The following is a 25,917-nucleotide window of genomic DNA, read 5'->3' on the forward strand; positions in this document are numbered from 1 at the left end:
AGCTCTTAAGCAAAACAAGCAGTCACTGAGGCCATTGTGGGAAAGGGGACACCACAGAGATATTTTTCCCCTAGCCATCATACCCTTAACTCTTTCACTGCCACACTTGGCTGGGGTTTTCAGCCCTTATTGAGTCCTAATGTCTTCTTAGATAAGCAATAGAAGGGATAAATGGGCATCATTCTTCAGCTGTGTTTAAGGGATCCATTGGCCACAATCTGGCCCTTCAGTGGACAGGATCAAATAACAGAATTACAGAGTTGGAAGGGATCTTGGAAGTCTTCTAGTCTAACCCCTTGCTCAGGCAGAAAACACTAGACCATTTCAGACAAATGGTTGTCCAATCTCTTCTTCAAACTTCTAGTGTTGGAGCCCCCCCCCCCCCCCCCGCAACTTCAGGAGGCAAATCATTGCACTGATTCATTGTTCTACCGAGAAATTTCTCCTTAATTCTAAAGTTGCTTCCCTCCTTGATTAGTTTCCATCCGTTGCTTCTTGTGCTTCCTTCAGGTGCTTAGGAGAATAGCTTGACTCCCTCTTCTTTGTGGCAGCCCCTGAGATATTGGAAGACTTCTATCATGTCTCCCCTAGTCCTTCTTTTCATCATACTAGACATACCCAGTTCCTGCAACCGTTCCTCATATGTTTTAGGCTCCAATCCCCTAATCCTCTTTGTTGCTCTTCTCTGCACTCTTTTAACAGTTTCAACATCTCTCTCTCTCTCTCTCTCTCTCTCTCTCTCTCTCTCTCTCTCTCTCTCTCTCTCTCTCTCTCTCTCTCTCTCCCTACCTACCTACCTACCTACCTACCTACCTACTCTCTCTCTCCCTACCTATCTACTGTGTTTCTCTCCCTCTCTCTCCCTCTATCTATCTATCTACCTACCTACCTACCTACCTACCTACCTACCTACCTACCTACCTACTCTCTCTCTCCCTACCTATCTACTGTAATTTCTCTCTCTTTCTCTCCCTCTATCTACCTACTACCTACTCTCTCTCTCTCTCTTTCCCTACCTATCTACTGTATTTCTCTCTCTCTATCCCTCTATCTACCTACCTACTCTCTCCCTACCTACTACTGTATTTCTATCTCTCTCTATCCCTCTATCTACCTACTACCTACTCTTTCTCTCTCTCTCTCTTTCTCCCTACCTATCTACTGTATTTCTCTCTCTCTATCCCTCTATCTACCTACCTACTTACTCTCTCTCTCCCTACCTATCTACTGTATTTCTCTCTCTCTATCCCTCTACCTACCTACCTACCTACCTACTCTCTCTCTCCCTACCTATCTACTGTATTTCTCTCTCTCTCTATCCCTCTATCTACCTACTACCTACTCTCTCTCTCTCTCTCTCTCTCTCTACCTATCTACTCTCTCCCTACCTACTACTGTATTTCTCTCTCTTTCTCTCCCTCTATCTACCTACTACCTACTCTCTCTCTCTCTCTCTCTCTCTCTACCTATCTACTCTCTCCCTACCTATCTACTGTATTTCTCTCTCTCTATCCCTCTATCTACCTACCTACCTACTGTCTCTCTCCCTACCTATCTACTGTATTTCTCTCTCTCTCTATCCCTCTATCTACCTACTACCTACTCTCTCTCTCTCTCTCTCTCTCTCTACCTATCTACTCTCTCCCTACCTATCTACTGTATTTCTCTCTCTCTATCCCTCTATCTACCTACCTACCTACTGTCTCTCTCCCTACCTATCTACTGTATTTCTCTCTCTCTCTATCCCTCTATCTACCTACTACCTACTCTCTCCCTACCTACTACTGTATTTCTCTCTCTCTCTATCCCTCTATCTACCTACTACCTACTCTCGCTCTCTCCCTACCTATCTACTGTATTTCTCTCTCTCTAGCCCTCTATCTACCTCCCTACTCTCTACCTCCCTACCTATCTACTGAATTTCTCTGTCTCTCCACCTACCTACCTACCTACTCACTCATTCTCTCTCCCTACCTACCTTCTCTCTCTCTCTCTCTCTCTCTCTCTCTCTCTCTCTCTCTCTCGTGATAACCAAGCCTAACTCAACGGATCAATACTGTTACCTGCCGACACAGAAGGACGTTACCTTAGCTGATGTTTCGAACCATCCCACAAAACCATTGTCCTTGCAGAACTGGTCCATCTTGAAGCCATTATTCACCAGCAACTCTTGGCCTTGGTCGCATTTGTTTGCTAGCAGGACCGTTGGCACCAGCTGGCCATTGGGGAGAGTCAATTTAGTGTCCAGGTCCTGCTTCCACTTGGTGACGGCTTCAAAGGTAGCCGGCCTTGTAACGTCAAAGACGATAAAAGCTCCCACAGCTTCCCGGTAGTAGACCCGGGTCATGTTCCCAAACCTTTCTTGACCTAGAAGGATAAAAGGACACTTTTAAACATACTCGCACCTACTGCACTGTGAGAGGTTTGTGGGGAAGCTGAAAAAAGGAAGGGAAAGGAACACAGACATAATAGCAATAGCAATAGCAATAGCAGTTAGACTTATATACCGCTTCATAGGGCTTTCAGCCCTCTCTAAGCGGTTTACAGAGTCAGCATATTGCCCCCAACAACAATCCGGGTCCTCATTTTACCCACCTCGGAAGGATGGAAGGCTGAGTCAACCTTGAGCCGGTGAGATTTGAACAGCCGAACTGCAGAACTGCAGTCAGCTGAAGTACCCTGCAGTGCTGCACTCTAACCACTGCGCCACCTCGGCTCTTTCTCTCATAAGCAATCGAGAGGTAATGAATGAGCCAGTTGATCTTGGAAATATTCCAGCCCAGGGGTCCCCAACCTTTCAGACCTCTGGGACCACTAAATTCTTAATTTTAAATCCCGCTGACCACTAATATGATCTGCCTAATGACTGCCTGGGTGGGCGTGGCTAGGTGATCATGTGACTGGGTGGGTGTGGTGAAGGGGCACTTCACCAGCCTCTACTTGCCCCTCCCCTCCCATTCACTCATCGCCTGCCCGCCCGGGCTCCTTAGGGCCCCAACTGGAAGCAGTTGCTGGAGCTAAGCAGCCACCATGAGAAAGAGTTGGCAAAACAGCTCAGTTCAAATTGGATCTGACCGAGAAGGAGGCTCAGCAGAAGTACCTCAATGAGGACTACGAGCATAGGCTTTCCAAGCAGAGGGAAGATCTGCAGGAGTGCAAGGCCAGGTACTGGTGCCTGGAGTCTCAGCGGGCTGAGATGGTCAGCCAGTTCCAGGCCATGACGCAGTCCCACTGGAACGAGGCCCCTCCGGGTCTTCGTCACCAGCGGTACTTCCCTCCAGCCTTCATCCAAAGCCCCCCACCAGGAGGCTGAACCAGATCCCAAATTGGAATTTCTGCCCCCTTCCGACCCACACAAAAAGACCCCGAAGGGGGAGACTCTCTGCAGAAACACAAACGTTCATTGCACGTATCAGGGTGCAATGGAGGCAGAGTTTGAGGACCCCGGATTCAGTGCAATGTAAAAAATGCAAACAATTTATCTGCGGACCACCAGTTTGTAACCACTGCTCTAGTCCAACACCTTGCTCAAGCAGGAGACCCCACAGCATTTCTTCCTGGCAGCCCTCAAATATTGAAACAGCCATGAAGAAGAGGGGGGGCGGGGGTCAGCCTATTTTCCAAAGCACCAGAAGACAAGACAAGAAGCAATGGATGGAAACTAATCAAGGAGAGAAGCAACCTAGAATTAGGGACACGTTTCCTAACAGTGAGAACGATTAACCAGCGAAACGGCTTGCCTTCAAATATTGTGGCTTTTAAGAAAAGATTGGCCAGTCACTTGTTTGAAATGGAATAGAGCAGGCGTGTCAAAACTTATGACCTGCAGGACAGATATGTCACACACGAGCCACGCCCACCCCTGTTTCAGGAGGGGGGGTCATGATGGTTCCACCACAAATCCGCGAAGCCCTTATCCGCGGAGACATAAGCGCGAAGACTAATTTGCGCCGTTCGAAGCGCTAAGGAAAAATGCGACCCTACCGCGATGACATAATCGCGGAGGGCAAATCCGCGCATTCCCAAGCACTCAGTACCCTAAACCTAACCCTAAACCTAACCCTAAACCTAACCCTAAACCTAACCCTAAACCTAACCCTAAACCTAACCCTAAACCTAACCCTAAACCTAACCCTAAACCTAACCCTAAACCTAACCCTAAACCTAACCCTAAACCTAACCCTAAACCTAACCCTAAACCTAACCCTAAACCTAACCCTAAACCTAACCCTAAAACAAACCCCTAAGCCTAATCCTAACCTTTACCTTAATTGAAATCGGCTTTCTGCCGCGGCGCCGTTTTAAAGCGCCCTTCTGTTGCCGCGCTGTTGTCGCGGCGGTGATGATGCCCAGTGATGACGTCGCGGCTTTAGCGACACGCTTATGTCTCCGCGGATAAGGGCTTCGCGGTTTTGTCATGCCACGGGTCATGATATGTCACGTGACGGCAACATGACGATGTACTTTTGACACCCCTGGTGTAGAGTCTCCTGCTTGACCAGGGGGTCGGACTAGAAGACCTCCAAGGTCCCTTCCAACTCTGTTATTCTATTCTATTCTGTTGGTGAATGGGGAAGGGTCCCGATGGGATCTGAATAGCCTGAGCGGCAGAACTGACAAGAAACATGCAAAAAAAAGGGAGCAAAAGCACAATTTCATCCATAGTGTTTAGTGTTTCTCCTTTGCCAAAAGCAACAACCTATCCTGTTCTGCATTGTCATTGGAGGATTGGGTCCAAATCTTCAGAAGTTGTGGGTGATCTTTCTCCAGCTCAAGGTTGACTCAGCCTTCCAATCCAGAAGCTGTGAATGCTCCAACACTGAAAGTTTTGAAGAAGAGGTTGGACAACCATTTGTCTGAAGTGGTGGAGGGTTTCCTGCCTAGGCAGGGGGTTGGACTAGAAGACCTCCAAGGCACCTTTCAACTCTGCTATTCTGTATTCTGTACAGTTTCATTTATAAGCAACTTTGTCCACGTGGAAGAAAAATCTGAGAAGACTTTTGAAGCATGAAACAGAATCTTACTTAACTAGACAAAAAGAGGCCCAAACCACTGTGATATGGAAAACACTGTCTGAAGATAGCAAATTTGGCAAAGGGCAAAACAATCGAGAAATTGTTTTTATAGAATTCTGAAAGAAAAAAGACTCTTAACAGCGACAGATTTAGCACTTAGGTGACCATTTGGACTGGTTATCTCCATGGAAACAGAAATACTATAAAGCTGCAATCAGTAGTGGAAAGAAACATAACTAAGCTTGCAATACTACAGGCACAAATTACAACAGGCCCAAATGAACTGCGTTATTGTTGTGGCAGAGATTCACACACCCTGGCTCAATGCAGATTTAAAGAAGAAAGCTTCAAAAATGCATGTAGGATGTGAAATTCACACAAGCCCAAAACCTGAGAGAAAATTTTTACAAGATGTTCTATAGATGGCATTTAGATCCTAAAAAATTGGCTTCTATGTATTCGGATTTACAACCCAAATGTTGGAGATGTGGTTCTCTTGATGCTACATACTTTCATATATGGTGGACTTGCCCAAAGATTAAAGCATTTTGGATAAAAATATGGTGGATTATACAAAATATTCTTTAAAAAAGGATAAAATTTACTCCTCAGCTATTCTTGTTAGGTATAATTACTGACTGTACAGTGGTAGAGGTTAACCTGATTTTGCATTTAATAACGGCAGCAAGACTGTTGGTGGCGCAATACTGGAAGAAGGAAGATTTGCCTACAATTCAAGAATGGACACTGAAAGTCACAAATTTAGCTGAGATGGCTAAAATATCTGCCTATCTTAAAGACCATTCAAATGAGAGATATAAACGAGACTGGAAAAAAATGGATTGATTATATTCAAAATAAATATGGGGCTAAGAAATTCCAGATAGCCTATGCTTAAGATTAGGAATGATTTAAATTGTCTAAAGTTAGTTTTCCAAGGAGGAGCTAAGTTCAACGTAAAGATGTTATTAACTTCTTACTTTTATTTTTTATCAATATATCTTAGACTGTGGTTGTTAAATATCTATGCCGTGTACGGGTTCTGGGAAGTCGGGGGGGGGGGGTGGGGTAGGTTGTGGGGGCTCGGGGAGGGGAGGGTGGGGGGGAAGTATAGTAGGCTTGATTTTAAAGCAAGATGATTGCACATGTATATTATCCTCTCTTATAACATGATATTGTCTAGGTAATAATTTACATGTGATTATATGTTATGGAAATGGTTAATAAAATTTTATAATAAAAAAAATGCAGGAGTCTTCTCCAGCAAAAAAAAATAAAAATGCATGTAGGATATCTTCAAACAGCTTGTTACCAACCATAACTCAAGATAATTAACCAAACTATGACTTTAAAAGGAATCCAGCTGTGCAAGATGAAGAATTTGGTAAGAGTCACAAAATAGGGACAACTAATTGTGAAATCTAATGGATAAAAGGTGAAATGACACTAGCAAGAGGTACCCATTGTGTCAGAATATTCATAAACTGGCAGAAACATGGTAAGAAGGTCGGCCAATGAATAGGCATGGTAACAAGGTCAGCTAATGGGGTTTGTTTGGAAAACAGAAACTTAAGCAAAAGGTCTGAGCGTGGTTTAGCTCTATGCTCAGCTCTGAAACAAATCTAATCTAGTAGCCTGCTCTGATCTCTGAACTGAAACAATCTCTCTACCACGTTGGAAGAATCTGATGTATTATTATGTGTATAAAGAAGTGAATCCTACTGAATGAATCCTGCTGAATCAGTTATCTGTGTGTGCTTTCTGGATGTGATTTCTACTGCAAACTCTGACAGATTGAAAGGGAGTGACACCACCACACTGGAGCAATTGGACACTGATTCTGCTGTTTGTATCATAATGTGAACTGGAGCAACATTTCAGAGATGCTAAACTGAAGCCAACAAAAATACGTTTCAGAAACTATATCGGCAAACACCTGGTGCTAAATTGCCTCCGTGTGTCCACAATCTGTTTGACAGTAGACTAGTGGAGTTGGCAAAAGTTTTGTAATGTTTTTCAGCCTGGGGTAAATCAACAAGCCCAGAGTTGCTCAACAGTCAGATGAGAAACATATACATTTAAGGAATAAAATATAAATAAATAAGCAATGGCTTTTGGGAGGCCCAATGAACTCTCCTTTATTCAAGCTATGACATACTTCCACACACCTGTGTTATAAACATCAGACTTTGATAGTGAATACCCAGAATTGTGTTCTTTAAATAAGGCAGGATCTCCCATACTTGGGAATGGGACAACTTGCCACAGCCAACTCGGTGCAGCCAACTTACCATGACCAATTCACCATGGCCAACTCACTATGGGACAATGTAAGAATTCTATTTAATTATTTTAAATAAATAAGAAATATTTTAATCCTTGCCGTTCACATGTTATTCTGTCGCTCCTTTTGCATCCTTTCTTTAATGATTCTATTCCACCATTTCTTTGATATTATTAGTGTAACTCTTGTTCTACAGCAAATCGACTGTAGCAAGTTGACTGAGGTGAGTTAGCTGTAGTAAGTTGGCCATGGTGAGTTAGCCATGGTGAGTTGGCCATGATGAGTTGGCCATGGCAAGTTGGCCATGATGAGTTGGCCATGGTGAGTTATCTGTGGCGAGTTGGCCATGATGAGTTGGCTGTGGTGAGTTGGCCATGGCAAGTTGGCCATGATGAGTTGGCCATGGTGAGTTATCCGTGGTGAGTTGGCCATGGTGAGTTGGCCATGGTGAGTTATCTGTGGCGAGTTGGCCATGATGAGTTGGCCATGGTGAGTTATCTGTGGTGAGTTGGCCATGATGAGTTGGCTGTGGTGAGTTGGCCATGGCGAGTTGGCCATGATGGGTTGACCATGATGAGATGCCCATGGTGAGTTAGCTGTGGCAAGTTGGCCATGATGAGTTGGCTGTGGTGAGTTGGCCATGGCGAGTTGGCCATGATGAGTTGGCCATGGTGAGTTAGCTGTGGCAAGTTGGCCATGATGAGTTGGCTGTGGTGAGTTGGCCATGGCGAGTTGGCCATGATGAGTTGGCCATGGTGAGTTAGCTGTGGCAAGTTGGCCATGATGAGTTGGCTGTGGTGAGTTGGCCATGGCAAGTTGGCCATGATGAGTTGACCATGATGAGTTGGCCATGATGAGTTGGCCATGGTGAGTTATCTGTGGCAAGTTGGCCATGATGAGTTGGCTGTGGTGAGTTGGCCATGGTGAGTTGGCCATGATGAGTTGACCGTGATGAGTTGGCCATGGTGAGTTGGTCATGGCAAACTGGCCATGACAAGTTAGCCATGGTTAGTTGGCATGGTGAACTGTCATAGACCTATTGAAGACAACCTATATTGAGTGACAGTCCACCCAATTGTAGCCAGATCATTACCAACCAGAAAAAGAATGGACTCAGACCTATGACACCAACCCATATTATTCAGCTACAAAGGGACAGGCTGAAATTTTTCTTCAAAGTCTCAAGACTGCTTTGTCTAGAGAAAGGTTCACACCGTGTCAAATACTTACTATACTTTTATTTACCTATTGCAACACCCCACACAGACAATAAAATTCAAAGGCCAGCTGTCTTGTTCTTTGCTCTCACTTTATGGTCAAAGTTGGATCTTCTCAAATCTAATTTAAGCAGAATTCAGAAAAAACAGCTAATGCAACAGAGAAAAGTCCTTGTCCAGAACACCAGCATGTTGTCCTGCTGAAGGAAACAAAACCATTAAAATAATTTATGACAGATGCGGCTGAACTAACTCATGATTTACTAGCATCTGCTCCTGAAATCAACTCAGAACCAGTGGTCAGCCACCTAATCAGCCACCTAATGAGAAGGAAGGACTCACTGGAGAAGAGCCTCATGCTGGGAACGATGGAGGGCAAAAGAAGAAGGGGACGACAGAGAAGGAGGTGGCTGGATGGAGTCACCGAAGCAGTCGGCATGAGCTTAAATGGACTCCAGAGGAAGGTAGAGGACAGGAAGGCCCGGAGGAACATTGTCCATGGGGTTGCGAAGAGTCAGAAACAACTTCGCCACTAACAAGAAGATATAACTTCAAAAAGAAATATTGCCCAGCTATTTGAGTGTCCTGGTTTTTGTGTTGATTTTCACCACAATAGTCAATCAAGCCTTTGTGGACTGTGTCCTTGTCAATTTCTCTTCTTTCCTCTCTTTCTTCTGTTGACAGATGCCACAGTCTAGTTTTTCATCATTCGATTTATTTCCTGATCCCAGCAATGGGCTTCAGTCCAGTTCCTTCAAATCTTTGAACATTGTAGTCTGATGATCTCATGAATTTTCACACATTTGTCTGCTGAAATCTGGAAAGCGTATTGTCATCAGCTCTACATTATTGCTAGCATATGTTTTTGAAAATAAAAAAAAAATGTTGGAACAATACTGCGATTGAAAAAAAAAACAGACTTTCTGATTGATGGAGAAAGAAATTTCATGTGTAGATGTAAGAATACGCATTTTGGGAGTTTTTCACTAATTTTAGTCACAAATGCCAAGAATGCAAGTAGTCCTCATCTTACGACCACAACTGAGCTCAGGATTTATGTTGCTAAACGAGACAGTGGTTAAGTGAATTTTGGCCCATTTTACAACCTTTTTTTGTCACAGTCGCAAAGTGAATCACTGCAGCTGTTACTTTGCTTGCCAAAGGTGATCACGTAACCCCAGGATATGGCAACCGTCATAAATATGAGCCAGTTGCCAAACATCTGAATTTTGATCACGTGACCATGGGGATCCTGCAATGGTCGTAAGTGTGAAAAACAGTCATAAGTCAATTTTTTCAGTGCCTGCAGCAGGGGTATTCACTTACCTTCCCTACTGGCTTGCAAATGTGAGCGCGGGTTGACATCCGCCATGTGCTCAGCCTTCCACGCATGCGCTTTGGCTTTAAAAAGTGCCTAAATGGGATATCATACAGCCGGGGTGGGTGGGCGGGGCCACCTACGATTTCCGCTACCGGTTTGGGCAAACCGGTCCGAACCGGCAGAATACCGTGATTCTGACCGGTTCTGGAGAAATGGTTACGGGAATTTTGAATAGTTTGGAGAATCAGTAAATACCACCTTTGGCTGGCCCCGCCCCCATCTATTCTCTGCTTCCCGAGTCCCAGCTGATCGGGAGGAAATGAGGATTTTGCAGTAGTCTTCCCCTGCCACGCCCACCAAGCCATGCCACTCCCATCAAGCCACACCCACAGAACCGGTAGTTAAAAATTTTGAATCCTACCACTGCCCCTCTGGCCCGCGGACCTTGAGTTTGACACCCCTGTTTTAAAACCATTGCTCAAAGCCATAGCTTAATTCAGGGCATCAACATCCAGACATTCTGAAGGGGGCAGGAAACTAAAGAGGGAAGAATGGGGAGGGGGGTCTTTAAACTTTCTTCTCTGGGGTCTTCTTTTCATAGCGGCTGAGGAGAGAGGGATTCATTTTCATAACCTAGTGGCCATTTTGTTTTTTCCTTTTTTCTTTTCTTTCTTTCTTTCTCTTTCCTTCCTTCCTCTTTTCCTCTTCTTTTTCTTCTTTCTTCTTTCTTTCTTTCTTTCTTTCTTTCTTTCTCTGTTCCCTTCCTTCCTTTTTCTTTCCTTTCCTCCTTCCCTTCCTCCCTCCCTTGGTCTTTCTTTCTTTCTTTCTTTCTTTCTTTCTTTCTTTCTTTCTTTCTTTCTTTCTTTCTTTCTTTCTTTCTTTCTTTCTCCTCCACAAAGCGTAATAGGCCAAAAGCCAAAAGTGCATCTGAGGACATAACAGTCTTTTCATTTACAGATAATATCACAGATTCGAATATCATACTTTTATCTTCTTTTTTTAGCAGGGGGGAAATTGTTTTCACATGATTTTGAAATTCCATAATTATCTTTTTGGCTTTAGATTTTATCTGATAGAACAATGCTGTCCTTTGATAAAGCTAAACTCAAGTTTTGCTTATGATTAGTCTCGATGGGATAATCTGAGGAGTACATATATCATGTGTTAGTCAATCATATCCTTGCAGCAATGATTTCCTTCTGCCCTGAGGTTCCTCCATTAAGAAACCTCAATATGTCAGAGCTATCAGCTGGGGGGGGGAAGGAGGTTCAGATCCATATGTTATATATGCAAGGCTAAGAAACTGCAAAATATAAATGTCAGAGAAGAATGATAGGAAGAAGACAATAATTCAAATTGTTATTTTTGGTTAGTAAATAAGGAACTAACCTGACTCAAAGAGGATATGCTATTTTTATTTATTTATGAGATGGTTATTCTCCCTTTATTACTTTGTAAATAACTCAAGGTGGTGAACATACCTAAATCCTCCCCACAACAGCCCTGTGAGGTGGGTTGGTATGAGAGAGAACGACTGGCCCAAAGTCACTCAACTGGCTTTCATGGGTTCTAAGGAGGGACTAGAACTCACCGTCTCCTGGTGATTGGCCCAAAGTCACCCAGCTGGATTTTGTCCCTAAGGTGGGACTAGAATTCACAATCTTCTGGTGATTGGCCCAAAGTCACCCAGTTGCTTTAAAACAGAACTAGAATTCACAGTCTCCTGGTGACTGGCTTAAAGTCATCCAGTTGGCTTTCATGTCTAAGGCGGACTAGAACTCACCATTTCCTGATGATTGACTCAAAGTCACCCAGTTGAATGTAACCGAGATAGCATTGGGGCTGTCTTCTTGTGCTGAATTTGCATTCCGAGTGCATTTTTTAAAGAATCTTTGAGGGTTTGTATGGGATTTTAGGCTTCGTGAAGAAGTTTCTAAAGTAGGAACTATCAGGCAATGGAAAATGAGTCTATTCAGTCATTACATCTGCTGTTTTCAATGTGCGCTTCAGAAATTAGAATTCATAGGCAGATATTTTTTTTTAAATTAAAAAGACAAACGCAATAAAAATGCAGCCAAGAACTCTAGGCTAAAAATAGGGGCCCATTATTTTACCTACTTACTTACTTACTTACTTACCGTGACCCGTCTAAAGCGCGCTCGACTAAACCGCGCCCGATTAAACCGCGTCGCTGATGTCATCAACAGGGCGACAACAGCCAGCGCGGAGAAAGAAGGGCGCTTTAAATAGCGCTTTGAAAGCAAGCTGATTCAATTTAAGGTAAGGGTTAGGTTTAGGGTTAGCTTTAGGGTTAGGTTAAGGGTTAGGGTTAGGTTAAGGGTTAGGATTAGGTTTAGGGTTAGGTTAAGGGTTAGGATTAAGATTAGGTGTAGGGTTAGGTTAAGGGTTAGGTTAAGGGTTAGGATTAGGTTTAGGGTTAGGTTAAGGGTTAGGTTTAGGGTTAGGGTTAGGGTTAGGTTAAGGGTTAGGTTTAGGATTAGGATTAGGTTTAGGGGGGTTAGGTTTAGGGGTTAATTTTAGGTTTAGGGTTCTGTCTCCGCGCTTTTGTCGCCCTGTTGATGACGTCAGCGACACGGTTTAGTCGGGCGCGGTTTAGTCGAGCGCGGTTTTGTGGTGGAACCCTTACTTACCTTATTTGCATTCTGCCTTTAATTGTTTTTATACAAGTAATGCAAGGTGGCAAAAATATCCATCACACCTAACTTCAATTATTATTTTTGGTTAGTAAACATGGAACTGACCTGACTCAAAGGGGCTATTTAAAGCGCCCTTCTTTCTCCACGCTGGCTGTTGTCGCCCTGTTGATGACGTCAGCAATGCGGTTTAATCGGGCGCAGTTAGTCGAGCGCGGTTTTGATGGGTCACGGAGACTTTCACACTATTTCTTTTGAAAAGACTTTGCTTCTTAAAAGAAAACCAACTTGGTCTCCAATTTCTTAACATGCTTTTCTCTCTCCCCTCCCCCCCACAAATACAATACTATAATTCTCTCTTCCTCGTGGCATAAATTCTGCAGTTGTGCTGCTCGTTAAAACCTACTGCTTTTGGGCAATTACGTCCAAAGCCTTGATGCTTGGCTTCAAAGTGGCATCTTATGATTTTTGTGGCACGTGATTCGCCACAGATTTCTCTTCTACGCACACGGAGAGGTTAGTAAAAAAAACCAAAAAAACACAACGTTCTTACTTTAGATTCTCTGCCCATTATTTTTTTAAAAAAATGCAACATTAAGGAAGTTGGCAATCTAACGAATTCCAGACATTCCCTTCAGCTTCCATTCCTTACAGTGCTAATTATTCAACGTTATTATGAATTTATGGAGGTTAAATACTCAAAATCTGGGGCAAAGAAAGGCCACGAGGCTCCCCTTTGACCAGGGCGAGATGCATTTGTGTTCCTTTCTAGGCCCACAATTCATCCTAGATATAATTGTTAATACAGGCAGTCCTCGACTTATGACAGTTCGTTTAAGTGACCGTTCAAAGTTGTAACAGCACCGAAAAAAAGAGACTCATGATCTTTTTTCGCAGTTACAACATTTGCAACATCCTCAGGATCATATTCAGGATCCAAATTAAGTATATGCACCAAAGACAAATTCCTTGTGTGTCCAATTACACTTGGCCAATAAAGAATTCTATTCTATTCTAAACAATTCCGATGCTTGGTTCACATTTATGACGGTTGCAGTGTCCCAAGGTCACCTCATCCCCCTTTTGCGACCTTCGGACAAGTAAAGTCGAAGGGGAAGCCAGATTCACTTAATCCCTGTGCTATTCACTTAACGACGGCAGTGATTCACTTAGCAAAGGTGGCGAGAAAAATCGTAACATGGGGCAAAACTCACTTCGCAAATGTCTCACTTAGCAACTGAAAGGTTGGCCTCAATTGTGGCTGTAAGCCGAGGAGTACCTATCCTGACTTATGATGCTTTCCACTAAAACGGAGAAGATGTCAGGGGGAAAAAAAAGTTTGCCGTATTATGTTCAATGTTGAAGTCCAAACTTTTTCAACTTTTGGATCGACGTGGATGAGTTGATGCTGGATTTCTGCGTTCTCATTCGGTCTCAAAAGATGATGGTATCGTGCTCTGGAAAGAGGTCCTAATGCAGCATCTGGTGTGGCTAAAAAGGCCAATTCGGGAGTGGCAATCCCTCCCACACTGAGAGGAGATATCCATTCTGCCCCCTGCCCAGCCCCCAGATTTCATTGGTTCCGGGACTGCCACTTTGCCTCAACCTGCCGAACAAGCGTCTCTTCGAATTGGAGAAAGCCATGCTGCGTCTTTAGCATCCAAGCTGAAAGATCAGAGGTCAAGGTTTCCCAGCTGTTAATGTCCATTCCCAAGGCCTTTAGATCCCTCTTGCAGACATCCTTGTATCGCAGCTATGGTCTCCCTCTGGGGTGCATTCCCTGCACTTAATTCTCCGTACAGGAGATTTTTCGGAATCCAACAATTGGCCATTCTCACGACATGCCCAAGCCAGCGTAGAAGTCGCTGTTTCAACAGTGGAAATTCCTGCCTATTCCAAGACTGCGCTATTTGGGACTTTGTCATGCCAGGTGATGCCACGAATACGTCGCCGACAGCGCAGATTGAATTTATTATATTTCTATGCCGCCCTTTTCCCCTGAAGGGGACTCAGATGAAAGGGGTTCAACTTTCTCTCCTTCGGTTTCTCTGGGTTCTATCCAGAGCTTAAAAACCTGGCTTCACATGCTAAAAAGTATGATGGTTTACTTGGGCATAAGACCCAGTGGATTCAGTGGGTCACAGAGAGAGTTACACAATTCTTTTGTGCCAGGCTTCCTTACTTAGGGGCAAGGCTAAGAGAACTGGGCTGGGTTGTGTATATTTGCCTATGTTTAATTTCTTTCTTGCCTCTTTCGTTTGTTTATATCCTAACTATATTAGATTGGTGAGGTTGGCAGAGAAGGCCTGAGAGACCGCCTCCTGCCGATTACCTCCCATAGACCGATTAGATCTCACAGGTTAGGTCTCCTCCGGATTCCATCTGCCAGCCAATGTCGGCTGGCGACTCCCCGGGGGAGAGCCTTCTCTGTTGCAGCTCCAGCTCTTTGGAACGACCTCCCCATGGAGATCCGGACCCTTACTACTCTCCTGGCCTTCCGCAAAGCTGTTAAGTCTTGGCTGCTCCAGCAGGCCGGGGGGCTTTCGAAATATCCAGCCCCACAGTAACTGTGAATGTTGTGTATTTTTAAAGTGTTGTTTTGTTTATTTATCCCCTTCCCTTGTTTATTGTAAGCCGCTGGGAGTCCTTCGGGAGTGGGCGGCATACAAGATCAATAAACATCAAACATCAAACATCAAAGTTTTTGGAGGTAGTCCCTTCCTGCCACAAGCAAAGAATAACCTTGGATTTCTCTCTTAAACCACCCAGTGGTTTAAGAAGAGGGCCTGGTACAATGGGTGGCATGCTCTTGGTGGAACTCAAGAGGAGGATAATATGTGTGTGTGTGTGTGTGTGTGTGTGTGTGTGTGTGTGTGTTTTATTTGTGCTGATAAATAAATAAAGGGAGACTAGTATAGATCTATTTCAAGCTATTTAGCTCTCATCAGCTAGCCATGCCCTTACTGGGATTCGAACAGGTTCGAATCCCAGTAAGGGTATGGCTAGCTGATGAGAGCTAAATAGCTTGAAATAGATCTATACTAGTCTCCCTTTATTTATTTATCAGCACAAATAAAAACACAAATATAACAAAGGCAACAGTAAAAATATTAGGTTTCTGTCCTGATGGACTCTTGTGACGAGCCGATTGACAGATGATGGAAGCAGTTAGCTTCCTCCCATAATTGGGGTTTACCAGGGGTTGTGACTCTAAATATATACCTTCTTCCCTGGCTTCAGCTGATAAGGAGGAGACCAGTGGCTTAATGGCTAAGTCATTTGCCTAAGATGCAATACAGCACAGGTTCGAATCCCAGTAAGGGTATGGCTAGCTGATGAGAGCTAAATAGCTTGAAATAGATCTATACTAGTCTCCCTTTATTTATTTATCAGCACAAATAAAAAACACAAATATAACAAAGGCAACAGTAAAAATATTAGGTTTCTGTCCTGATGGACTCTTGTGATGAGCCGATTGACAGATGATGGAAGCAGTTAGCTTCCTCCCATAATTGGGGCTTACCAGGGGTTGTGACTCTAAATATATATATATATCCGCTTTCTGCGTTACGCTGTGCCAGATTTTTAGCTTAAGGAGTCACCATATGCCGAATGTATGAAAGGAGCTGCAGAAGTGCAGCTGAAATCACCAAGGCCAAAAAAAATCAAGCAAACAAACAAAAAATCAACCCAGCACAGATATCTAAAATCCCGTAATTTTTAAAAAAAAGACATTTGGAATTCGTTCTCCGAGTCTTGCTTTACTCTTATATAAAGTCTCGAGAAAGAAAGCACTGGGACTGTGATGGTGAATCTATGGCACGCATGGCACAAGTGGCAGGCGGAGCCATATCTGAGGGCACGCGAGGCTTTGCCCCATATCAGCTTCAAAGTGCAAGTGTGAACTGGCCAGCTGATTTTTGGCCTTCAGGAGGGCAGGGGGAGTCCGTTTTTCACCCTCCCTAGGCTTCAGGAAAACTTCCGGAGCCTGCGGATAGCGAAAAACAGGCCCAACGAAACTACCGGAAGTTCAGAAATGAACTTCCGGTAGGCCCTTTGAGCTGTTTTTTGCCCTCCTCAGGTTTCAGGAGGTTTTCCTGAAGCCTGGGGAGGGCACAAAATGGCCCAAACGGGCCTGCTGGAACGCCGGAGGCTTCAGTGAGGCCTGCGCGCATGCGCGGGGAGATTATGTGCGCATGCAAATGACGGAGGGCATTGCATTGTGGGTGTGGGCATGCATGCTTGCGCTGTCTCACACACGTGTGCCCTATTGGCACCCGAGCAAAAAAAAACAAAAACATTTGCCATAGGAAATGAAAATGCAGGCAATCTTTTGTCCCACATGGAAACCACTTCTGAACTTTGTGCTTGAAGTGGAAAAGAATGAACATTTTATTTTGGGTTTTACCGATGAGACGGATTAGATCTTTATAGAAATGGATGGTTTATATTATTATGAAAAAAAAACCTAAAAGTTGCGATTTGATGTTAATGCCTTTTTTTACTGCAGCAGGGAGAGTCGAAAGTCAATGCTCCTTTTCTTAATCCTTCCTCACTTTTCTTCCCTCCCCTTCCTCCCCATTGTTTTCTTATCTTCTTTTGTATTTTGTATCTTATTTTATCTTATAACTCAAAATCTTCTTTGTCGTTTAATGGCTCCGTAATCCCTTCCGGGGTGGAGTTGGGGCGACTGAATGGAGGTAGCAGAGTGTTTACTGGCCGGATGCCCACCCTGTCGCCAATGCGGAGTTTTTGTTCAGCAGATATATTCTCATTGTGCCCAGAGAGAGAACTATCTGCCTAGGATTGAACTCACAACCTCCTAATTGTAAGGCAAGAGCTGAACCTCTAGACAACCGCACCACTCTTATCTTATAATTCAAAATGTTAACAGAAACATACGGGGGCCATGTGTGTGTGTGTGTGTGTGCATGTGCGTGTGCATGCGTGCATGTGGGACTTCAAGTCTTTATTGAATACTGGTTATTTCCCGAGCAAGCCATCTTTCTGTTGGATCTTTGGTCTGCCACACTTTCTATTATTCTGCTATGTATTTTCTATTGTGGGAAAATGGGAGTGGGGGATTGTACGGAGTTAGATGCTATGTAGCCATAACAACATTCTTTCTAGAAAGCCAAGGTCATCCTTTGTCTCTGCACCTGGCTGGAACTGGATGGGTGGACGCTGCCAGCGTGGCAGTAGAAGATGGGAGCTTCCAAATTCAGGTTTTCCCAAATGTGCAGCTTTCTTAGCAAGATTTTGGAAGTGGCTTGCCATTGTCCACCTCCTGGGCCTTAGAGACAGGGACTCTGACAGGAGGCATGGTAGCACGATGGTTAGAAGGCAGTGCAGGCAATCCTCGACTCACAACAGTTCATTTAGTGACCGTTCAAAGTTACAACGTCACTGAAAAAGGTGACTTAGACCATTATTCACACTTACAGGTTATTGATCTCTAATACTGATCCCATGTGGATGGGTGAATATGTTTTCAGCTTTTCCATTCTAGGGATGAGAATTAGTGACTACCTCAAAGTCACCCAGCCAAACTAGCACTTTTAACTGAGTTTTGTCCCCTTTTACGACCAAAAGGCAATCGCATGCCCCTGGGATGCAGCACCGGTCATAAACAGGAGTTCAGTTGAATGTTGATCATGTGATTACGGGGATGCTACAACGGTATGAAAAACAGCAATAGCTCTTAGACTTATATACCGCTTCACAGTGCTTTGCAGCCCTCTCTAAGCGGTTTACAGAGTCAGCTTATTGCCCCCAACAATCTGGATCCTCATTTTACCCACCTAGGTAGAATGGAAGGCTGAGTCAACCTTGAGCCCGTCAGGAACGAACTGCTGGCAGCGGGCAGAGTTAGCCTGCAGTAGTACTGCCTTCTAACCACCACAGCTCACTAAAATACATTTTGTATTTTAAACTTTTGAATAAAATAAATAATTGGGGGGGGAAAGGAATAGAGTAGAATAACAGAGTGGGAAGGGACCTTGGAGGTCTTCTAGTCTAACCCCCTGCTTAGGCAGGAAACCCTACACCAAGGAAATGAAGACAACAGGAAGGCTGCAGGGAGTGGAAAATTTGTACAACAGGAAAAGAGGAAAGCAACATAGTACTGGGTTGCCTCCTTTGGCGTGCGTGACCCGTCAAAACCGCGGACGACAAAACCGCGCTCGACGAAAGCGCGTACCTGACGTCATCAGCAGCGCGACGAAATTTTTTTTAAAATAAATTAAATTAAAATTAAAATTAAATTAAAGCAAGCCAATTCACATAAAGGTAAGGGTTAGGGTTAGGGTTAGGGTTAGGGTTAGGGTTAGGGTTAGGGTTAGGGTTAGGTTAAGGGTTAGGGTTAGGGTTAGGGTTAGGGTTACGTTAAGATTAGGGTTAGGTTTAGCATTAGGTTAAGTGTTACCGTTAGGTTTAGCGTTAGGTTAAGGGTTAGGTTTAGGGTTAGGGTTAGGGTTAGGTTAAGGGTTAGGTTTAGGGTTAGGTTTGGGGGGGGGTTAGGGTAAGGTTTTCGCTTTAATTTTAAATTTACCGCTCACAGCGCGATGTTTTCATTGCGCTGTGATGACGTCACGTATGCACTTTTGTCGAGCGCGCTTTTGTCTAACGCGGATTTGTGGTGGAACCTTGGCGTGATGTCATAAGGCACCTGCAAAAGTAGTGTGGCTTACGGCACAATCTTTTTCACTTTCTGTCTCTTGCAGAGGCCACCAAGAGTCACGTGAAGATGTATCCCTCTCACTAGTGTGAGCCGTAAACCACTAAAAGAAAATAAGAAACCAAAACAGGAGCTAGAAAGAGGGAAATATATGGAAGGACGGGACCAGTGATATAAGGAAGATATGTTAAATTGGTTAAACAAATACTGTTTTTGTTGTTGTTGTTGTTGTTGTTGTTGTTGTTGATACTAATGCAATGGATACTGTTGTAAACACTTTTGACTATTATTTCCTAAAGTAGGGAGGAGGTATTTTTTGAAACAAGAAATTGGAAGTCAAATTTCACCTTTACAGCAGAATATTGGTTCTCTCTTGACCTTGGTTTTTTGCTTGCAGATGTTTCCCTACCAAACTAGCCCTGATAGTGTTACCTAGTTTGGTAATGAAACATCTGCAAGAAAACAACCAAACCCAGAGAGCACCAAGGGCTCCAAAATTTCACCTTAATGTGATCTTCTCACAAGCAAAGTCCAATTCCAATTTCCAATTTTAATAGATTTGTATGCCGCCCAATCCCGAAGGACTCCGGGCGGCTTACATAAAAACAGTTTAAAAGTATTTAAAAAGTTTAAAAATACAAGACAGGAATGAATTAAAAGAAGGGATACAACATGCACTCGATCTTAATGGGGCTGAAGGTCAATCAAGATCAACAGCCCCAGGCCTGCTGGAACAGCCAGGTCTTAACAGACTTACGGAGGGCCGAGAAAGTGGGGAGGGTCCGGATCTCAGGGGGTAGATCGTTCCAAAGGGCCGGGGCAGCTACAGAGAAGGCTCTCCCCCGAGGAGCCGCCAGACGACACTGCGCAGTCGACGGTACTCGGAGAAGTCAATGGGGAAGCCTGATTCCCTTCACCACCGTGTCACTAACTTAACAACTGCAGTGATTCCCTTAACAACTGTGGAAAGTGTAGGTCGAAAAATGAGGCCAAACTCACTTAAATGTCTCACTTAGCAACATAAAGTTTGGGCTCAGTGGTGGTCGTAAGTCGAGGACTACCTGTCCTGACTTACAATCCTTTCCACTGAAACGGAGAAGATGTCCCAAAAAAAAATATTGTATGCCGTATTAAGTTTGTTTGTTTAGAAGTGAAGTCCAAACTTTTTCAACTTTTGGATCAACTTGGATGAGATGATGCTGGATTTCTGGGTTCTACCCAGAGCTTGAAAATGTGGCTTCAAATGTTCATGTATGACAGTTTACTTGGGCATAAGATCCAGTGGATCCGGTGGGTCACAGAGAGGGTTATACAATTCAGTGGGTCACAGAGAGAGTTACACAATTCTTTTGTAACATGCTTCCTTACTTAGGGGCAAGGCTTAGAGAACTGGGGTGGGTTGACCTATCCAATTAAACCTTAATCCTGGTTTAACAGGCAATTTGCTGTGTTCACAACAAAATTCTACAACAAACAAACAGGGCTTCATATATGCCTCCTCGATGTCACCACAAACTATGTTAAACTGCTTAAAGTCAGACAGAACTATAGCATATTGTGTGAATTTTTTTTTTAAAAAAAGACCCATTTGGAATATTGTACTTGCTGCTCTATATTTAATTGAGTATCCTATGGACTTCAGTTGAGTTGTCATATACAAATGCTGCTATCATCATCATCCTCTGCTTGGGTCAACCTATCCTCCCAAGCACCTGAAAGGCAGGACAAGAAGCAACAGATGGAGACTAACCGAGGAGGGAAGCAACCTAGAACTAAGGAGGAATTTCCTAACAGCGAGAACAATTAACCAGTGGAACAACTTGCCACCAGAAGTTGTGAATGCCCCAACACCGGATGTTTTTAAAAAGAGATTGGACAAGCATGTGTCTGAAATGGGATAAGGACTCCTGCTTGAGCAGAAGGTTGGGCTAGAAGACCTCCAAGGTCCCTTCCAAGCCTGCTATTCTCTTATCCCTCCTTGTGTAAAAAAAAAAAAGTAAACCCACCCATTTTGGTCCATGCGCATCCATTCACCCTGCTTCCCTCTTCCACTACGGATTTCAACCGGAGACAGGGTTAATGGGAATGGGAGGAGGAGGAGGAGAAGGAGAAGGAGAAGGAGTAGGAGAGGAGGAGGAGGAGGAGGAGGAGGAGGAGGAGGAGGAGGAGGAGGAGGAGGAGGAGGAGGAGGAGGAGAAAAAATGAGAGGAGAGGAGGAGGAGGGGGAACAAGAGGAGAGGAGGAGGAGAAGAGGAGGAAGAGGAAGGGAACAAGAGGAGGGGAGGAGGAGGAGGGCAGGAGGAGGAGAAGGAAAAGGAGAAAGAAAAGGAGAAGGAGAAGAGGAGGAGGAGGAGGAGGAGGAGGAGGAGGAGGAGGAGGAGGAGGAGAAAAACGAGAGGAGAGGAGGAGGAGGGGGGAACAAGAGGAGAGGAGAAGGAGAAGAGGAGGAAGAGGAGGGGAACAAGAGGAGAGGAGGAGGAGAAGGGCAGGAGGAGGAGGAGAAGGAAAAGGAAAAGAAAAGGAGAAGGAGAAGAGGAGGAGGAGGAGGAGGAGGAGAAAAACGAGAGGAGAGGAGGAGGAGGGGGGGGGAACAAGAGGAGAGGAGAAGGAGAAGAGGAGGAAGAGGAGGGGAACAAGAGGAGAGGAGGAGGAGAAGGGCAGGAGGAGGAGGAGAAGGAAAAGGAGAAAGAAAAGGAGAAGGAGAAGAGGAGGAGGAGGGAGGAGGAGGAGAAGAAGAACGAAAGGAGAGGAGGAGGAGGAAGAAAAGAAGAAAAGAATGAGAGGATGAGGATGAGGATGAGAAGAAGAAGAAGAAGAAGAAGAAGAAGAAGAAGAAGAAGAAGAAGAAGAAGAAGAAGAAGAAGAAGAAGAAGAAGAAGAAGAAGAAGAAGAAGAAGAAGAAGAAGAAGAAGAAGAAGAAGAAGAAGAAGAAGAAACATCCGAGGAGCAAAGTTTGCCTCTGGCGCTCCGTGTCGGGCGGGGAAACTCACCGGCGATATCCCAAAGCTGGAGGCGCACCACCGTTTCCGCGTCCCAGCTGAGGACTTTGAGGGCGAAGTCCACGCCGATGGTGGCGCGGTAGTGCGGGGAGAAGTTGTGGTGGACGTAGCGCTTGATGATGCTGGTCTTGCCCACGCCCAGGTCGCCGATCACCAGCAGCTTGTAGAGGTGCTCTTGTTGGCCCGGCGGCGGCTGCCTGCGCATCTTCCCCGCCGCGGCTCCTGTCCGCTGGGGACAAGGGAAGGATCGGACGCAGCGAGCAGCTGCAGCAGCGGAGGCAGAGAGAGCCGGCAGAGAAGGCGAGCGAGCGCTCTCTCTCTCTCTCCCTTCTCGCTCCCCTCTCTTGATCTGGCCCCGCCAAGGAATCCCCGCCTCTCCGGCCCCTCTGGGAGAGATCACATTTTCACCTTCAGCAGGGAATTCCTTCCTTTCTTCTTTCCCTCCCTCCCTACTTTCTTCCCTCCCTCCCTCCTTCCTTCCCTCCTCCCCTCCTTTCCTTCCTCCCTCCTTCCTTCCTTTTCCCTCCCTCCCTACTTTCCTCCCTCCCCCTTTCCTTCCTTTCTTCTTTCCCACCCTCCCTACTTTCTTTCCTCCCTCCCTACTTTCCTCCTCCCTCCCTCCTTCCTTCCTTCTTTCCCCTCCTTCCTCCCTCCTTTCCTTCCTTCCTCCCTCCTTCCTTTTCCCTCCCTCCCTACTTTCCTCCCTCCCTCTTTCCTTCCTTTCTTCTTTCCCTCCCTCCCTACTTTCTTCCCCCCTCCCTCCTTTCCTCCCTCCCTCATCTTCCCCTTCCTTCCCCTCCTTCCCTCCCTCCTTTCCTTCCTCCCTCCTTCCTTCCTTTTCCCTCCCTCCCTACTTTCCTCCCTCCCTCTTTCCTTCCTTGTCTTCTTTCCCTCCCTCCCTACTTTCTTCCCTCCCTCCCTACTTTCCTCCCTCCCTCATTTCGTACAGTCACATATATACTGTGCATAACCAGGGCCATATAACATTAAACAATAAACACAGCCATTCCTCTTGTCAACAATACCCCCCAAAATAGAAACCCAATGTACCTCTTCGATCCTCCATACACCCTTTCTTCACCCCCCTCCAACTTTCCATCTTCCCTCCAACATTCCCCTCTACCCTACTTCCCCTCCCCCTCTACCACTCCTCTCTCCCGATACACTCCCTCCCTTCCTTCTCACCCTCCCTCCCTTCCTCTCTCCACCCTCTCTACCCTCTTTCTTCTATCCCTCTACTCCTCCCTTCGGTGTATTTCTACTATCTATTAGTATATTCAGCTTGTCCTATTTTTACAGTGAAATTAAAGAGCAACAGTATACAAGTGCAGATTACTTTAAAATCTAACACATACTATATATCCCCCCTCCCCCCTCCCCCCTAACACCCCACCTCCCTTCCCCCCCCCACTTCCCAGAGCCCATACACGGTATAGGTTTTTAACAAATACAGTCTAAAATACATTAAGACAAAGGAAATAAAAAAAAGAAGTTAATACCATCTCTACATTAAACTCAGCTTCTTCCTGTTGCCCTAACTTTAAATCGTTTAGATTATTCCTAATCTTATCATTTGGTCTCTTCTTAAAGACTTCCAGTGTTGGGGCATTCACAACTTCTGGAGACAAGTTGTTTCCTCTGATTAATTGTTCTAACTGTCAAGGAGATTTCTCCTTAGTTCTAAGGTTGCTTCTCTCCTTGATGAGTTTCCATCCATCGCTTGACTCCCTCTTCTTTGTGCAACCCCCTCGAATACTGGAATACTGCTGTCATGTCACCCCTACTCATCTAAGGGGTGACACCTTGAGTGGGACGGAACGTTGCCCGAGAGAGTTATATTGGGTTAATTTTATTTTCAATTCATTTCAATTAAATTCAGGGTGCCTTTTTAAAGCTTTCATGGAGTTTCCAAGCGTGTGAGAGATCGTTTTTTTGATCTTTGCCGGTGTGAATAGTTTTGTGTGAGGAAAATTTGGAGAAGGCTGTTCCTACCCCCCCCTTCCATAGAACAATCCCGTTAACAACAATCCATGGGAACGCTGTAGATTTTTCCATTTTGAAGAAGGACCAGGGGAGACAGGATAGCAGTCTTCCAATATCTCAGGGGCTGCCCCAAAGAAGAGGGAGTCAAGCTATTCTCCAAAGCACCTGAGGGCAGGGCAAGAAGCGATGGGTGGAAATTAAACAAGGAGAGAAGCACGTTAGAAGTAAGGAGAAATTTCCTGACGGTTAGAACAATTAATTGGGGGGAAACAACTTGCCTCCAAAACTTGTGGATGCGCCATTACTGGATGTTTTTAAGAAGAGGTTGGACAACCATTTGTCTGAAATGGTATATGGCGTCCTGCCTGAGCCGGGGGTTGGACTAGAAGACCTCTAAGGTCCCTTCCAACTCTGTTATTTTGTTGATTCCGACTCGATTTGAGGTTCTGCTTCCCCACCTCTTGTATTAAAGCAGGATTAAGTGACTGATTAACCCGCGACTGGTACCTGCCGTTTGGAACATTGTGTATTTAAATGCATGTGACTGGACGTCCTTGACTTACAACAGTTGGTTTAGTGATTGTTCAAAGTTACAATGGGCACTGGAAAAAAGTGACTTATGAGTGCTTTTCACACTTAAGAATCGCTGCAACATCCCCCTGGTCACGAGTTCAGAATTAGGATGCTTAGCAACCGACTCATATATATGACGGTTGCAATGTCCTGGAGTCATGTGATCACCATTGGGACCTTCTGGCAAACAAAGTCAATGGGGAAGCCAGATTCACTTTATAACCGTGTTACTAACAACAGGTGCAGTGATTCACTTAACAACGATGGTAAAAAAGGTCGTAAATGGGGCTAAAGAACTAACTCCCAAAACACTGTCAAACAATTTACTGACTGTATTATTATTATTATTATTATTCTCATCCTTCCTATTGCCTATTCTCCTTTTCTACTTATGATTGTAGCCTTGTTGCTTGTATCTTTATGATTACATTGTTTTGTTTCGTTTTGATTGCTTATTTATTATCTTATTTAGTATCCTATGACTATCACTAAGTGTTGTATCTTATGATTTTTTGATGAATGTATTTTTATGAAGACTATGATGATTATTTATCACTTATAGCTTTTATTTACAATGGGAGCATATGTACCAAAGACAAATTCCTTGTGTGTCCAATCACACTTGGCCAATAAAGAATTCAATTCAATTCAATTCCTATTCCTATTCTATTCCTATTCCTATTCCTATTCCTATTCCTATTCCTATTCCTATCCTATTTCCTATTCCTATTCCTATTCTATTCCTATTCCTATTCCTATTCTATTCCTATTCCTATTCCCCTATTCCCCTATTCCCCTATTCCCCTATTCCCCTGTTCCTATTCCTATTCCTATTCCTATTTCCTATTCCTATTCCTATTCCTATTCCTATTCCTATTCCTATTCCTATTCCTATTCTATTCCTATTCCCTATTACTAGTCTATTCCTATTCCTATTCCTATTCCTATTCCTATTCCTATTCCTATTCCCTATTCCTATTCCTATTCCTATTCCTATTCTTATTCCTATTCTATTCCTATTCCTATTCCTATTCCTATTCCTATTCCTATTCCTATCCCTATTCCTATTCCTATTCCTATTCCTATTCCTATTCTATTCTATTCGCTGTGCATGTGCACATGTGTGCTAGCCAGTGGTGGGATTCAGCCGGTTTAGGCCAGTTCGGGCGAACTGGTTGTTAAATTTTCTGGCTGG

The 25,917-nt window shown here is 44.5% G+C and overlaps 1 protein-coding gene across 1 annotated transcript in view; it reads right to left on the reverse strand.

The window, feature by feature from the left end:
• Nucleotides 1-22,441, reverse strand: part of RAB38 (RAB38, member RAS oncogene family) — a 26,237-nt gene extending 3,796 nt beyond the window's left edge. Inside the window, exons 1-2 of the mRNA XM_087722069.1 lie at nucleotides 22,158-22,441; nucleotides 2,087-2,367 (exon numbers count right to left, since the gene is read on the reverse strand). Coding sequence (XP_087578195.1) covers nucleotides 2,087-2,367; nucleotides 22,158-22,371 — 495 coding nt within the window. The 5' untranslated portion in view covers nucleotides 22,372-22,441. The remainder of the gene's footprint in view (nucleotides 1-2,086; nucleotides 2,368-22,157) is intronic.
• Between the last annotated feature and the right edge of the window lie 3,476 nt (nucleotides 22,442-25,917).

This window comes from Thamnophis sirtalis, unplaced genomic scaffold (assembly GCF_051295495.1).
Source record: "Thamnophis sirtalis isolate CommonGarterSnake01/CBP01778 unplaced genomic scaffold, rThaSir2_p1.2 scaffold_8, whole genome shotgun sequence".
NCBI classification, from domain to species: Eukaryota; Metazoa; Chordata; class Lepidosauria; order Squamata; family Natricidae; genus Thamnophis; species Thamnophis sirtalis.